This window comes from Geotrypetes seraphini, chromosome 1, assembly GCF_902459505.1.
Source record: "Geotrypetes seraphini chromosome 1, aGeoSer1.1, whole genome shotgun sequence".
NCBI lineage: Eukaryota > Metazoa > Chordata > Amphibia > Gymnophiona > Dermophiidae > Geotrypetes > Geotrypetes seraphini.
This window is the reverse complement of record NC_047084.1, coordinates 49,954,188-49,971,126: the sequence shown is the minus strand read 5'-3', so window position 1 is coordinate 49,971,126 and position 16,939 is coordinate 49,954,188. Positions and strand designations below refer to the sequence as shown.

General features: G+C 45.1%; 1 protein-coding gene across 1 annotated transcript in view; it reads right to left on the bottom strand.

Moving 5' to 3' along the window:
• Positions 1-598: 598 nt before the first annotated feature.
• The window catches only part of ANKRD55 (ankyrin repeat domain 55), a 115,693-nt gene continuing 99,352 nt past the window's right edge, over positions 599-16,939 (bottom strand). Inside the window, exons 10-11 of the mRNA XM_033957663.1 lie at positions 16,336-16,434; positions 599-1,008 (exon numbers count right to left, since the gene is read on the bottom strand). Coding sequence (XP_033813554.1) covers positions 728-1,008; positions 16,336-16,434 — 380 coding nt within the window. The 3' untranslated portion in view covers positions 599-727. The remainder of the gene's footprint in view (positions 1,009-16,335; positions 16,435-16,939) is intronic.

Here is a 16,939-nt window from a genome sequence, read left to right as displayed (position 1 = left end):
AGAAATCTAGAAGTCCATTCTCAAAACAGCAGAACATCTATCTTTTTTTTCTTTTGAGAATGACCTATCTATACATTTTGGTCCCTAGTATGTCCATTCTCTAATATAAAGATGTCCACATGAAAAAACGCACAAAAGCATAGCATATGGTACCCAATTAAAGGCTTACCATCAGCTGATCGCAGCAGGGGAATCATGATCATCTGATACTGTGTACAGCACTATATGTGTCTAATAGCACTATAGAAATAATAAATAGTAATAGTAGTACTTCCGTTGCTAACTTGAACGATTCAGCAAAATTTGAAGAAAATCACCACAAAAAATCAGCAGTCATTCCCAAACCTTCTAACTGCGACAAAAATAATTGCCATAGCTTAGTAAAAGGATCCCTGAATAATTAAAACAAACAAGAATAATTTATTTTTCATTGAGACCAACAAGCAATTGGTTATTGCAAATACTATGTATTTTCCTCTCTTTGCACATTTTTGGCATGTAAAAATCACATAGATTACATAACATGTAAAAATGTGGATAACTGATAAAAAGCATAAAAAAGCTATAATTTATGCTATGTCTTAAGTTTTGAGGACACTTAGTCTAAAAAAATATTTTCTGTGACATTAACATGCTGCCTTCTTCATGAGTGGTGATCTTGTTCTCTGAAGTTCTTCCTACAATAAAGTATTTGATATACATTGCATGATTCTTCAGTTGCACAGAGCTAATGGCTGTCATTGGATTTGCTGGGAGAATTCTTGAGATCTTCTGAAGGCGTGAGCCACTTCTGACTTGGGATAGCGGGGAGGACATGGCCTGTTCTAAGAGGTTCTCCAGACAGAACTGGCAAGAAGGAGCACAGTGAGTACCTCTGGGAAATTCCTCCTCTTTGAGACTTTGAGGTTAGCACAGGTGAGAGAACTGTTATGCCGGTCCCTAAGGAGTTGAAAGGTAGGGATTTGGACTTTTTGACACCTTGAGATTGTTGCCGAGGTGGCAGGCGAACTGTAAGACAACAACAGCAAAAAAAAAAAGTATTCTAGGTGAAATATGCTTATTGGTTAGGTTAGTAATGCTACAGAGGTCTGGGTTTTCCTAGTCTATGTAAGTTGTTTATATATAAACATATTCATGATATAGTAACATTTTTTTTTTTACATTAATACTGCAATATCAGGCAGGAGTTTCTTGAACATGGTAGTGTTGCCTTCATGACAAATACATGATAATATAGCATCTAAGAAATCTATAGAAAGGACTAGACTCCTTTGTCTAACCCGAGAGAGAATTGTAGATACACAGCAGTCCGGGTGTTCTGCATTTTCCACTCAGATTGCACAACCCATTAGGGCTTGCATTGATATTATCTGTACTCTTCTCATCACTGATTTCTTAGACTTACATTGCTATCTATATAGTGGTGCCAGTCACCTCTGAATCTATATATTCAAGCCATGGTGACCAGCATTTAAAAAAAACCAAAAAAAACCTCAACCATGGCAGCTGAGTATCAGCCAGATAGTTCTGTCAATTAACCCTATTGGTACTGGAAGCCATCAGGAGATTGACCATCTTGCCCAAGATGGTTACCAGGACCTTCTGTGGCAGTCTCAAGAAACTGTTGTGGTAAGTCCTGGAAATCATTTTCATCTGGAGTTGGCCATATGAAGGAGCTAGTGGAGTTGTTCTCATGCCTAGGGTTACCAGACATCCAGATTTACCTGGACATGTCCTCTTGTTAGAGGATTATTCAGGTGTTCGGATGGCTTTCTATAGTGTCTGGTGTATTATCCCTTGTCCCCCTACCTACCTCCTCCATTGAAATTTAATCTTTGGGCTGGACAGCAGCAATGAGGTGAGCCTGCTGCCATTGGCCTGCCCCAGAAGCCGTCTCTCTGGAATGACTTCCTGTTCCCGCATAGGTGGGATGCTATAGAGAGAAGGCTTCTGAGGCAGGCTGATGGCAGCATGCTCACTCACTGCTGCTGTCGGATGACCAGAAGATTAAATTTCAGTGGAGGAATTAGGTGAGGGACAGGGGTTCAACAAGACTTGGAAAATGTGGAACGAAAATTGGCAAAGTCAAGAAGAGAAACCAAGTGCAAAGTTGTCCTGTTGCAGCAGACTCAAAAGGATTCTAGGGGAGATCGGGGAATTACAGATCGGTAAGCCTGATCTCAGTGCCGGGCAGACAAACATGATTTAATGAGACAGAATCAGTATGGGTTCAGTCAAGGGAAGTCTTGCCTCACCAATTTGCTTGACTTCTTTGAAGGTGTGAATAAACATGTGGATAGTGGCGAGCTGGTTGATGTAATGTATCTAGATTTCCAGAAAGCTTTTGACAAAGTTCCTCATAGGAGGCAACGAAAGATTAGGTTCTTACCTCTGCTAATCTTCTTTCTTGTACATCCACACTTTATTCCGGGACCAGTTGGTTTTATGCATCCCTAGCCTCCAGGCACTATAGAAAGCTTCAAATGATTGAAGTCTTAACACCTCCCTCTGCTATAATATCTTGGAACATGCCCCTTAGATTCCAGTCAGCCTTCAAGCAGCCAGGAACATCTACAGAAGATAATAAATAAGAGAAAGGGAAACGGGGAACTCCCCACCAAACAAATCAGTTCTGCTCATATTAACATATGCAAAACAGCAACAATGAAAACTGTAAAACAGGTTATGAAACATTAGAACCTGAATGACAAAAAACAGTGCTATAGGGAGACACAGCCTGCACTGTCAGAAGGGGGCTCTAAACCAGGGAACCCCCCAATTTAGTGCTAGTTCCAGTCAGATGGCACTCTTTTATAAATGCTGAAAACACAACTATTTGTAGATGTATTTCTTTGAGAAATTGATTTTATGTAAGGATTGAATCTGTTTGTTTTGTTCTTACCTTGTTCTGAATTTTATAAGATTTTATGTATGTAACTATTTGTAACAAATCAACAATTTGTACCGATCAACTATTTGTACCGATCAACAATTTAGATAAGTGGAATCAACTATTTGTACCGATCAACAATTTAGATAAGTGGATTTCTCCTCTATCTTCTGCACAACAGCCCTGCTTCAAGTTTACTACTATTGGGAGTCGGTCTGGAGGTTTTTTGCCAGTGAGGTGTTCGCCTGACCACCTTGGACCACCATTGTGGTGGTGGAAGGGTTCCAATCTGAGGCTTTTTCCTCCAGTCATTTGAAACTCCCTCTATTGAAACTGCAGCAGTACTGATCTTTGTGACATTCTATTGCATTGGTGAAAGTGTTTGTTTCAACAATGTAACTATTTGTAAACCATTTTGGAATAAAACGGTATATAAATTTTAAAAATAAATAAATAAACCCAGCTTACAAGTACCTGAAGGCAGGTGATTGGCGAATCAGACATGTATAGGGTGGGTTCCCGGAATAAAGTATGGATTTACAAAAAGATTAGCAGAGGTAAGAACCTAATCTTTCGTTCTTGTAAAATCCCACTTTATTCTGGAACCAGTGGGACGTAACAGAGCAGTCCTGAAAATTCAGAGTTGGACTGATGAGCTCGCTGCTAACACCAAGGCACCAAAAGTGGCATCCTGTTTGGCCACCACATCAACCCTGTAAAACTTGGTGATGGTATGCAAAGAGGACCATGTAGCAGTCCTGCAAATCTCATCTAGAGTCACCGCCGAAGACTCGGCCTAGGAGGAGGAAACCCCCTGGTAGAATGAGTCTGCACCCCGAGGGGGGGGGGGGCTTCTTTCCTGCTGCTACGCAAGCTGCAGAAATGGCCACTCGAATCCATCTCGAAATGGTAGCCTTAGAGGCAGGCTTGCCCTTGCAGGAAGGACCCACCAGGACAAATGGATGGTCAGAGACACGAAACTCATTGATGACCTCCAAATACCACAGCAAAAGCTTGCGCACATCCTGGTCCTGGAACTGGAAAGAACAAACGCTGGAAGTCAAACTTCCTGATTCACATGGAAGACAGAAACCAATTTCGGAAGGAAGGAACCATACGCAAGAGCACCATGGTATCCATAATATGCAAGAAAGGATCCCGAAAAAAAGAGCTTGGAGCTCCAAAATTCTCCAAGCCAACGTGACAGCTACAAGGAAAACCAAGTGAGATCCATCAAGGACGCCTGCTCCAGAGGCTTATAAGGCGGGCGAACCAGGGAGCGGAGAACCAGATTCAGATTCCATGTCAGACAAGGCAGGCGCAAAGGAGGCCTCGGATGACCTGCGCCCCATAGACAATGGATCCCCTTAAGGCAACAGGGCCCAGGCAGGACAGGTCTGCAATCTGTACCAATAGGGAAGCCACTGCAAGGCCCTTTTTCAGGCCATCCTGCAGAAACTCCAGCACCTGAGGAGCTGAGGGAGAAGAGTAATCCTCGTGACGGCTGGTGCACCAAGTCTGGTAGCACCGCCAATCTTTTGAATAGGTCACCACTGTGGACTTCCATTTGCTGTGAAACAGTGTAGCTATCACCGCAGTAGAATAACCCCAGGCCATCAAGGCTGTGTGCTAAAGAGCCATGCTATAAGACCAAGGTGGCCCGGGTCCTGCAGAGTGATCAGCTCCTTTGTGAGGAGCTGAGTATGACAGAGCAATCGCAACCCCCGGCCCTCCCAGAGCCGCACCAGGTCGGCATACTACAGTTGCCTCAGCCAATCTGGAGCCACCAAGATCACTGGCCCCGGGTGCTCTGCTATGCAATGCAGCAGATGCCCTATCATAGGCCACGGAAGGAAGGCGTAAAGAAGATCTTCCTGCAACCAGGACTGCACTAGAATGTCCAGGCCATCGCTGCCGGCCTCTCGATGACTGAAAAACTGATTGGCCTTCTTGTTTGCCGTGATTGCCATGAGGTCAGACACTGGTGCACTATGCACTCAAACACTCTCCCTGGTCCAGTGTCTGGTTGTAGGCAGATTTATGGTGTAAAAAACTAATTAGTAAAGATATACATCTGGCACATAAACACCTCGTGTCTAGGTTTACACCACTGACTGCTGACGGGTATGCAATATGCCTCCTTATACGAGTGAAACAGACCCAAAATATCTGAAATAGTTTATTATAAAGATATAAAAAATATATTCACATAAGCCAGCAGTAAATAACAACTAATAATTATTTACAATATCTCTGAATATATATATATTCAGCACATAATTAGTACACAGTAATCACTAAGTAAATTAGTAAATATGACTAATTCTTACACACAAAGTATAATTCCTTACATTACTGATTGCTGATAAATTAGCAGTAATTTATTAGAGCTTATCACTTAGGGGACCTAATGTTCCCCTCCATAGCAAACAAGATTCTGTCTAATCCAGCGACTGTGAAAGATAATTCCTGTCTCACCACTTAGATACAGTGTCAGCGAATCCTGGGAATGGAATTTCTATTTCTTCAGCTTAGCAGGTAGTAGATCTTTGTCCGGTCAGACAAGGTTATTTATCACTGGTGCAGCGGTAATATATATTTGCCAGAGTTCCTTTTTGCGATGTAAACAAGATATGTCCAAAAGACAGTTCTGCATCTTCACTCTCCTCCGAGAGCTGGTCACAAGAGGGAACCTTTATCAGTTCTTATTGTAAAATGGTACAAAGTAGGAGAAACACAAGTTTAGATCTGAGTTCACCTAAATCCAAAATTGTCTGTCTCTTAGCAAAACTTCTATCCTTAGATCGTGTCAGATGACCCTCCAGGATCAATCAAAGCAGAACAGCAAGAATGAATAGTCTTCTTCTTGTGCAGAGGCCTTGGTAGGCACCAGAGATGATAAGAGCACAAAGCATAGTTTATAAAGTTACATGCCTTCAGGTTCACACAGGAGACAAACACACAGTTCTTGTAAACACATCCAGAATGTTTCAGGCAGCAAAGATGGTCATGACTTGCTTGACATAAGTCTGAGGCCTAACATTAGGTGAAGAAGGAATTGCCCATACATAGCGACTGAGAAAATCTGCCTGAACGGTGTCCACACCTGCCATGTAAGCCGCGGAGAGCGCAACCAGGTGTCTTTTTACCCAGCAAAAGAGCAACTGGGCCTCCATGCTCAGAGAGGAATTCCTCGTGCCCCACTGTTGGTTGACATAAGTCACCATCATGGCGTTGTCTGAGAACACTCGGACAGCTCGATGACAGAGATGGGCCTGGAAATGCAAGAGGGTCAACAGAATTGCCCTCAGTTCCAGGCAATTGATTGACCACTTGTGCTCCGAGGGCACCCACCAGCCCTGCACCGGAACCAACATACAGACTGCCCTCCAGCTAGAGAGACTTGTGTCTGTTGACAGTCACCCAATCATATATTCGGAGCATAAGGCCCCTGGCTAGGGACAGGGGACGCAACCACCACTCCATACTGCTATGCACTGCCGCCATCCAAGGCAGGAGGACAAGCAGTGAATTCCACTGTGGATTCCATTAGGACAACAGAGCCTCCTGCAAGGGACACATTCTGGCTCTGGCCTACGGAATTATATCTATTGTTGCCACCATCAGCCCTAGGACCTGGAGATACTGCCAGGCTGTCGGGGACTGAATGGCCAGGAGTTCTCTGATGACTTTCTGAATCTTCTCTTCATGGGCTAAGGGAAGAAACACTTTGTTCTGTCCCATGTGAAAACAGACCCCCAGGTACTCCAAATCCTGGGTGGGCTCCAAGTGATTCTTCCAAAGGTTGATCACCCAGCCCAGATGCTGCAGCAAGTGAAACACCTGCTGAACCATGTGGATCCCCTCGGCTAGAGAGGGAGCTCTGATCAGCCAATCGTCCAGATACGGATGACCAGGACACACAGAGAGTGGAGATGCGCTGCCACTACCACCATCACCTTGGTGAAGGTCCTGGGCGCTGTTGCCAATCCGAAGGGAAGAGTAGCAATCTGAAAGTGCTGCTCCAGACCGTGAAACCATAGAAACTTCCTGTGCACCAGAAAAATGGGAATATGCCTCTGAGAGATTTAGGGAGGCCAGAAACTCCCCCGGCGCCACTGAAACAATGACGGACCGCACCGTCTCCATGCTATATGATGGGGGGGCTGGTAATGGGTGAGAGTAGCCTTGAGAAAGACTTAGGGGTAATAGTAGACAGATCAATGAAACTGTCGGCGCAGTGCGCTGCGGCCTCAAAAAAGGCGAACAGAATGCTAGGTATAATCAAAAAGGGTATTACAACCAGAATGGCAGAAGTTATCCTGCCGCTATATTGGGCAATGGTGCGCCCGCATCTGGAGTACTACATCCAATTCTAGTCGCCGTACCTTAAGAAGGATATTGCGATACTTGAGAGGGTTCAGAGGAGAGCAACGTGACTGATAAAGGGTATGGAAAACCTAACATATGTCGAAAGTTTTGAGAAACTGGGCCTCTTTGTCTTGGAGAAGCGGAGGCTTAGAGGGGACTTGATAGAGATTTACAAAATCATGAAGGGCATGGAGAAAGGGACCTGGACAAACTGGAAGACTGGGCAAACAAATGGCAAATGCGCTTTAACGTGGAAAAATGCAAGGTCATGCATATAGGGAAAAAGAACCCGTTGTTCAACTACAAATTGGGGGGGCATTGTTGGGAGACAGCAGTCTTGAGAGAGACTTGGGTGTGCTGGTGGATGCATCACTGAAGCCATCTACACAGTGTACAGCAGCCTCGAAAAAAGCCAACAGGATGCTGGGCATCATAAAGAGGGGCATTACAACCAGGACGCGGGAAGTCATCATGCCATTGTATCGAGCGATGGTGCGTCCACATCTGGAATACTGCGTTCAATATTGGTCGCCGTACCTCAAGAAGGACATGGCGGTACTTGAGAGAGTCCAAAGGAGAGCAACGAAACTGGTAAGAGGGCTGGAACACTGCCCATACGCCGAGAGGTTGGATAGGCTGGGGCTCTTCTCTCTGGAAAAAAGGAGGCTCAGGGGAGATATGATAGAGACCTTCAAGATCATGAGGGTGGATAGGGACAGATTCTTCAGGCTGAAGGAGACAAAAGGTACGAGGGGGCATTCGGAGAAACTGAAGGGAGATAGGTTCAAAACAAATGCAAGGAAGTTTTTTTTCACACAAAGGGTCGTGGACACTTGGAATGCGCTACCGGAGGAAGTGATCAGGCAGAGTACGGTACAGGGATTCAAACAGGGATTGGACGGATTTCTGAGGGATAAAGGGATCGTGGGATACTGAGAGAGGTGCTGGGATGTAACACAAGTATAGAAAGCTAACCAGGTAATAAGTATAGAAACCCAATCAGGTCGTGCATGTGCAAGACCGGAGGGTTAGGACTTCGATGGGAAGATAGGACTTCAATGAGAAACCAAGGTGGCAAGGGAGCCCCTTCTGGTGATTCAGACAGGTCGTGACCTGTTTGGGCCGCCGCGGGAGCGGACTGCTGGGCAGGATGGACCTATGGTCTGACCCGGCGGAGGCACTGTTTATGTTCTTATGTTCTTAGGGTTAGATTTTTCAATATTTCAAAAAATACAAGAACGAGGGGGGCATTCGGAAAAGTTAAGAGGGGACAGATTCAGAACCAATACTAGGAAGTTCTTCTTCACCCAGAGGGTGGTGGACACCTGGAATGCGCTTCCAGAGGGTGTGATACAACAGAGTACGCTACAGGGTTTCAAGAAGGGTTTGGATGAATTCCTGAAGGATAAGGGGATTGAAAGGTATAGATAGAGGATTGGATGATTTCCTGATGGAAAAGGGGATTGAGGGGTATTAATAGAGAATTACTATGCAGGTCCTTGACCTGATGGGCCGCCGCACGAGCAGACTGCTGGGCGGGATGGATCTCTGGTCTGACCCAGCAGAGGCATTGCTTATGCAGAAGCAGGGCACCTTCAGTGCCACAATGATTGCTTTGAGATCCAGGATCGGTCTCCAATCTTCGGAACCTTTCTTTGGAACGATGGAGTATATTGAGTATCTCCCGGAGCCCAAGTTGTTCTCTGGCACGGGCTCAATGGCCGCAAGATCCAACAGTCTATGGACCATGGACTGCACTTGAAACGCCTTCTCGGGGCGGCCTGCATGTGAATCTAGAAAGTACTCAGAGAGAGGATGGAGAAACTCCAATCTGAGCTCTTCGTGGAGTACTTCCAAAGATCCAGTGGTCAGATATGACAGTCTCCCATTCTGCCAGGAATGCAGACCGCTACCCCCTGATGCATGGGAGAGGGGCCGTGGGCCTGGTGTCAGAACTATTTCTTAGTGGGGGGGGGGGGGGGGGCTGCTGGATGTCTGTTTGAGGACTGCTGATGGCCAGACCTCACGAAACGGGGCCTGAAGATCAAAGGGTACCTCTGCCCTGAGGATATCAGAATAGATGAAAATTAGAAAGCCCTGAACTTCTGGTGGGATATGGCTTATTTCTGGGCAAAGCCTTCGGCTTGCAGTCTTGTACACTTGCCATGAGGTCATCTAGACCAGTGGTTCCCAACCCTGTCCTGGAGGAACACCAGGCCAATTGGGTTTTCAGGCTAGCCCTAATGAATATGCATGAAGCAAATTTGCATGCCTATCACTTCCATCATATGCAAATCTCTCTCATGCATATTCATTAGGGCTAGCCTGAAAACCCGATTGGCCTGGTGTTCCTCCAGGACAGGGTTGGGAATCACTGATCTAGACTCTGGCTGAACAGAAGTTGTCCCTTAAAAGGCAACTTGATCAAGGAGACCTTAGAGGAGGAGTCCCAAGACCACTGCCTGATGCACAGCATCCTCCGTTCAGAATGTCATAAGGCATTAGCCATATAATGCACCCCAGAGATGACGGTCCAAATCATGCAGCACCACAGTGTCAGGGGTCATGGCAAAATTTGGAGTTGTATGTCCATGCAATGAAGGACAAGGCTGTTGTCACCTTGACCCCAGCCACAGCCGAATCAGAAAGCGCTTGTCCTGAACATTTTTCAGGACCACTCCTCCATCAGGCATGGACTTCTTAACTAAGTATGCCTGATAGAGCATATTCACAAAATCCAGGGGAAATAGTCTCCTGCGTTGAGAGCCACCCTGTGCACCTCAGTCTTAGAGTGCTTGGACGACTTATGAGGCTTTTCTCTGGAACCGCACTTGTGTTTCAACGAAATGCCACCTGTGCTCTCCCGAGAGCCCACCAGCTACAATTTTGTGAAAATTAGGGCAGAAGGATCAAGTAGGGCCTCCCTAGAAGTGGAAGGCACCGCATCCATGCAAACTTTGCCCACCTCACGGGCTGCAATGCACATGGAATACGGCTGCACATCCGACAGCCATCCACTGCAAACAAGGCATGAATCCGACCCATCCCGACTTGAGGAGGCCATCTCTGAAGTTTGGAGCAAAAACGAAGCTCCTAAATATAAAAAAATATAGTTTTTTTATAAATCCGGAAAAATTCAAGATGGTCACCATGGGTGCCGATTTTACAACAAATAGCCCAGGAAAAGAACAGGAATCCCTAAAAAATAGTGATTTTAGAGGGCATGCAGGGAACCCATCCCCAAATCCCTTTTTAAGACCCCCTCCCAAATCTCCAAAACAGGCTGTCACTGTTCCATTGTGCTGAATGGGAGAGAATGCAGGCAATGCTGAAACAGCATGTAGGGAGATGTAAAGCCTCTGAAAGCTGGAAAACTGTATTTCATGTCTTCTGACTGCCTCACCGGCCCAACCATCATGGCCGGTGACCTCCACTTCCCTCGGATACATCGTACAACCACCTGGCTGAAGCACACAGTCCGGCTCTAATCCCGGTCATGCCTCCACGGAACCGCTCAGCCTGAGCTACACCCACTAGTGGACAAATTTGGGGTGAGCCAGCAACCAATCTTGGAGCCCTGATCTGACCTGCAGGCTGTCCAGGGGACTTACTACAGTACAGGGAACCCCCCAGAAGCAGACGTTCTCCAACGATCTGCGATCTCCTACCGCAAGGATGTCCCCACAGGGAACTTCTACAGCACAAGGGAAAACCCGCGAACAAATTACCCAAAAAAATTACTGAAAACGAGTAGAAGAGAGAAATTTTTACAGGCTTGGCATGTAGAAAGCAAGACTGGGATTTAAGGGGCATGCTCCAGGATATGCTAGCAGAGGGAGGAGTTGAGACTTCAATCATCTGAAGCTTTCTACAGTGCCTGGTTGCTAGGGATGCATAAAACCTACTGGTCCTGGAATAAAGTGGGATTGTACAAGAATGTTCAATTGTGGATTAAGAATTGGTTATCGGACAGAAAACAAAGGGCAGGATTAAATGGTCATTTTTCTCAGTGGAGGAGGGTAAAATAAGTGATGTGCCGCAAGGATCTGTACTAGAACCGGTGCTATTAACTTATTTATAAATGATCTGGAAATTGGAACTACGAGCGAGGTGATTAAATTTGCAGATGACACAAAACTGTTCAAAGTTGTTAAAAACGAATGTGGACTGTAAAAAACTGCAGGAAGACCTTAGGAAATTGGAAGACTGAACAACCAAATGTCAGATGAAATTTAATGTGGACAAATGCAAAGTGATACACATTGGGAAGAATCATAGTTACTGGTTGCTGGGGTCAGCGCTCAAGAAAAAGATTTGGGTGTCATCGTGGACAATATGCTGAAACCTTCCGCCCAATGTGCAGTGGTGGCCAAGAAAGCAAACAAGATGTTAGAAATTATTAGAAAAAGGATGGTAAACTAGACAAGAATGTTATTATGCCTCGGTATCACTCAAAGGTGCGACCTCACCTTGAATATTGCATTCAGTTCTGGTCTCCCTATCTCAAAAAAGATATAGTGGCACTAGAAAAGGTTCAAAGAAGAGCGATCAAGATGATAAAGGGGATGGACCAGTAGATGAAGGGAATTCCGGAAAGGTCCCGTGATGACTGTGGCTGCCGGGTCTACCCCCTCCGACGTAACTTACTTCTTCCGGAGCAGAGCCGGCAGATGTAGTCATCACGGGACCTTCCTGCACCTCAACGTGGCTGCCGACTCTGCTCCAGAGCAAGCACGTCAGAGGGTGGACCGGCTGCTGTGCTGAGGTGCAGGTCCTGTTGCACAGTAGGGTGGGAGGTTCCAGTCCCGGCCGGCTCTGCACCTCCTAGGGTATGTACCTGGGACGGTCTGCCGCTGGGCCTCTATCCTGTATATCTAGTAGTTGTTAAAATATGTTGTAGACACGTAAAGTGCTGCATTAATTTATGAAGAGTCCATAGTAAAACAGCTGTAAAAATGTGTAGCAGAGACATTATTCCAGTTGAACTGAGCCCTAAGATAATACTCTGCTGGACTGTTTATTCCCTACTCCTATTGTTTGTAGCCCTGTCTCCAAAACAAACAGAAACTATAGCATATCCAAAGCAGTCTTCCCATCAGGAGACAGTTTATATTATTTGCTTTCCTTGCAGATTCTGTTACTGAAAATGATCACAGAACACTCAAGGGAACTGCAAAATAAAGGGGAAAAGAATACATTTCAGCTGGATTAACACATCCTTCCAGTAAAACCACGATAAGAGCCAGAAGAAATGACCACAGTCTTTAACTTACAGAATTTGGTTTAACTGTCGATTTTACTAGTTGCGAGAAAATATGCCCATCTTGTTTAGATATACAAAAGCTTCTGCTAAACGTAAACTATCAATTGTGAGTTTCACTAATGTCAGTGGATGCAGGACAAATGAAGTGGAAACTTCAGTTTTCTCTCAGCATGTTAAATAAAGAAGGATCAACTATTTCTTCTGTCTGTTTGGTGCCGTATTCCCTAAAGTTTTTCATAGAGCAACTAAACAGGATTCATTCTTTGTAAATAGGGTGCAGGACTAAAAGATAAGCTGTCACCTTGTATTGTTTCTCATTCTGAGCAGCCTAATCTGGTCTGGAGTATGTGGCAGATACTTTTGAAAAATCTCCTTTGGGGGAAAGTTATTAATGTGGGTTACTGTTAAGATGTGTTATTTTACTGTTAGCCTCAGTTATTAGTAACAAGCTCTCATTGCACAAAATAGGATCTGTGTTAACATAGCATGAGTTAGTGGTAAATTAACACATCTTATTGGTAGCCTACCTTGAAAACTTCTCCCTCTTAGTATTATTGTGGGTTAGCCATATAATTAATTATAGTAATAATAAGAACGAACACAATAATAAAGTACTTCCTGTATTCTGCTCCAAGTCGACCAGAACACCATTAAAGTTATTTAAATTTTATTTAACCCTAAAATTGGAGGGGGGGTGTAATTCTAAAATCTTTGGGCTAGATGCACAAAACATGGTCGCTAAGACTCTGCGGGTCTCTGTGGGCTGATTTATTTTTTTTTTTGACCGATTCTGAAATAGCAACCAATGTTCCAACAAGTTTGCATGCAAATGATTTTCGCAGAGGTTTGTCATAATCCTGTCCAATCAATCACCATGAGAGCGACTTTGAAACAAATGCAGAGCCGATTTGAGGAAGCCTGAACAGCTGAGCGGCAGAGGAAGTCCCAAAGCAGCCTCCTGCACTCAGATGTTAGGGCTTTTTTTTATGCCACAGATGTTGTACATGTGTCACATATGTACATTATTTTTTTTTTTTAAATGCGAGCCTCCATCCAATGATGACCCCCACCCCTGACGACCACCGGAACCGAAATAGAGGCAGGAGGGATGCCCATGCCCTTTTGCCGCTGCGACAAATCCCTGCACCAGCCAAACTGCTCCCACATGACCCCCCTCCCCACACTTCAATAAAAATCATCAGGTAGGATACCCACTCCCTCCTGCCACAGCGAACACCCTGCTGAACTGAACCTTCCATCAGAAGGTATGCCCACACCCCTTGAACCTCCCCCATACCTCTAAATTAAGATGACAGCAGGAGGAATGCCCAGTCCTTCCTGCTCACAGGCCTGCCAATCCAAAATAGTGGGCCTTTCCCTTCCCGGTGCATCCTAGGATATATGGGGAGGGGCCTAAGCCCTGATTGGCTCAAGATACCTAAGGCTCCTCATCCCAGAATGCACCAGAAAGGGGAAGGCTCGCCATTTTGGAGTGGCAGGCCTGCGAGCAGTAGGGATTGGGCATCCTTCCTGCTGTCATCTTAATTCAGAGGTATGGGGGAGGTTCGGGGGTATGGGCAGTGGTTTGGGGGAGCCAGGGGGGCATCTGGTGGTAGGAGGGAGTAGGCATCCCTTCTACTGATTTTTGGTAAAGTGGGGAAGGGAAGGGGAGTGGTTGGTTTGAGGGGGTTCTGTGGGGGGGGGGGGGTTCCACATCAGCAGGATAGAGTGGGCATCCCTCCTGCCGATTTTATATTGAAGTGCAGGGAGGGTTGAGGTCCTGTTGGGTGGGGGGAGCAGTTTGGCTGTTGCCGGGGAGGGGGGAAGAGTCGCAGCGGCAGGAGGGAGGCATCTGTGCCTATAGAAAAAAAAATGAAAAATCAGGAAGACCTGTTGGTGACACAGTTACCGACAGGCCTAATAATGATATTGCTAAAGGGTTGTCTGGTAAGGTTTGCTTCTTTGCAGATGATACCAAAATCTGCAATAGTGTAAACATTCCTGATAGTGTGGATAACATGGGGAAGGACCTGGCAAAGCTTGAAGAATGGTCTGGAATTTGGCAGCTAAAATGTAATGCTATGAATTGCAGGGTAATGCATATGGGCTGCAAAAGCCTGAGGGAACAGTATAGTTTAGGAGCAGTATGTGGGTGCGATCTTATGTAACGATCTTAAGGTGGCTAAACATGTAGAAAAGACAACAGAAAAAGCTAGAAAGATACGTGTGTGCATAAGGAGAGGACCTGGAGGCGGGAACAAAATGTGAGGTCATCAAATTCGCAGATGACACCAAACTATTCAGCAAGGTTGAAACCACGGCAGATTGCGAGGATCTCCAAAGGGATCTTACGACACTGGAAGAATGGGCGAAAAAGTGGCAAATGAGCTTCAACGTGGGGAAATGCAAGGTCATGCATATAGGGAGAAGGAACCCGATGTTCACTTACAAAATGGGGGGATCAATGCTAGGGGTCAGTAAGCTGGAAAGAGACCTGGGAGTGATGGTAGACACGACATTGAAGGCGTCGGCACAGTGCGCCACAGCCTCGAGGAAAGCAAACCAAATGTTAGGTATCATTAAGAAGGGTATCTCGACCAGAACGAAGGAAGTCATCCTGCCACTGTACCGGGCTATGGTGCGCCCGCATCTGGAATACTGTGTACAGTACTGGTCACCGTACCTCAAAAAGGACATGGCAATGCTTGAGAGAGTCCAGAGAAGAGCAACTAAACTGATTAAGGGTATGGAAAACCTTACATACACTGACAGACTGAAGAAGCTGGGGCTGTTCTCCCTGGAAAAGCGGAGACTCAGAGGAGATATGATAGAGACCTTCAAGATCCTGAGGGGCATCGAAAAGGTTGACAAGGACAGATTTTTCAATTTGAAAGAAACCACAAGAACAAGGGGTCACTTGATGAAATTGAAGGGGGACAGGTTTAGAACAAACGCAAGGAAATTCTTTTTCACACAGAGGGTGGTGGACACATGGAACACCCTTCCAGAGGCCGTGATAGGAAATAGCACAGTACAGGGTTTCAAGGAAGACCTGGATAGGTTCCTGGAGGACAAAGGGATTGAGGGGTACAGATAAGAGTAGTGGAAGGTTTAGAGATAAGTGTAGAGGTAGGTATAAAATTAGTCAGGGACCGCTGCTCAGGCAATATGCCTGATGGGCCGCCGCGTGAGCGGACCGCTGGGCGGGATGGACCTCTGGTCTGCCCCGGCGGAGGCGACTACTTGTGTTCTTATGTTCTTATGAATGGCTAGTAAGAAAAAGGAGGCTCATGATTTTAAAAAACCCCAAAAAATGAAAACATCCAAAAAACTGCCTAAGTCGACACTTGGATGTCCTAATCGCCAGGCTGTCCAAGGGCTGATAATCAAAACCCTTTTCCTGGACATCTAGTGAGATGTTTCTTCCACTGTGCATCCAGAGTTCCAGGGGGCATGCTGGGAGGCATGTAATTAGCATGTTTTGGGTGGTCTTTAGGCGTGCTTAACTTGGATGTCTTGTGATAATCGAACCTTTTGCAAGCTATCCTGGACGTAACATAGATATTAGTTATATCATAGTATCGACTTCCAGTTCAATTTTACTTTGAAATTTGAGATGGTACATGTTGAAATTCACTTGATAAAATAAAGAAAACATAAATAAAGAAAACATATGGAATGTTCCAGTGATGGTAGGCAATATCATAAAGTTCATATTGTGATGAAGGAAACAATATTTTTACCTATAATTTTATTGGCAGTGTTATTAGAATAATATTTTATGCATACTGATGTTCACAATGGTACTTACTTTTCTGAATACAGTTGTCTGAAATAGGAACAAGGTTTCGTGCATTATTAATCTCTTTTACTTGGGGTCTCTCCAAGGGGCTCTGAGGATAGTTGTATCCTATAATGCAAGAAAGGTACGATATGTTAATTATGGCATTTACCAATATCATGCAGTGTACTTTATCCTCAATCTATGGCAGAAATATCAGTACTAGTGATAGAGACAGAAATTGAGTTGAGAGGCTTCCATATGGCAGCTAGTTCAGTGGGTGCTAAGGACCCCCAATATTGAGCACGTTCATTCATTCTGTCTAGGAAGGGAGAATTAGTATTGTGTTTGACATCCTCAATCATTCTGAAATGTTGGCACATGGTTGCTTCATATGGTAAGTTTGTTATCACACAAAACATTCTGCTAATAATACATATTAGGCCTGATATTCAAAATGATTTTAATGGACAGAAGAAGTTCTTGGACATTTAAATCGCCTGTCCAGGGTTAACTGGGTTTTTTAAATGTTTCTTAACTGGATAGTGCTTCTGAAAATTCCCAGTTAGTGCTCAAGCCAAAACCAGCTATTTTGGGGGTGTTCCAGGGGTGGAGTCAGGACTTAGTCATTTAA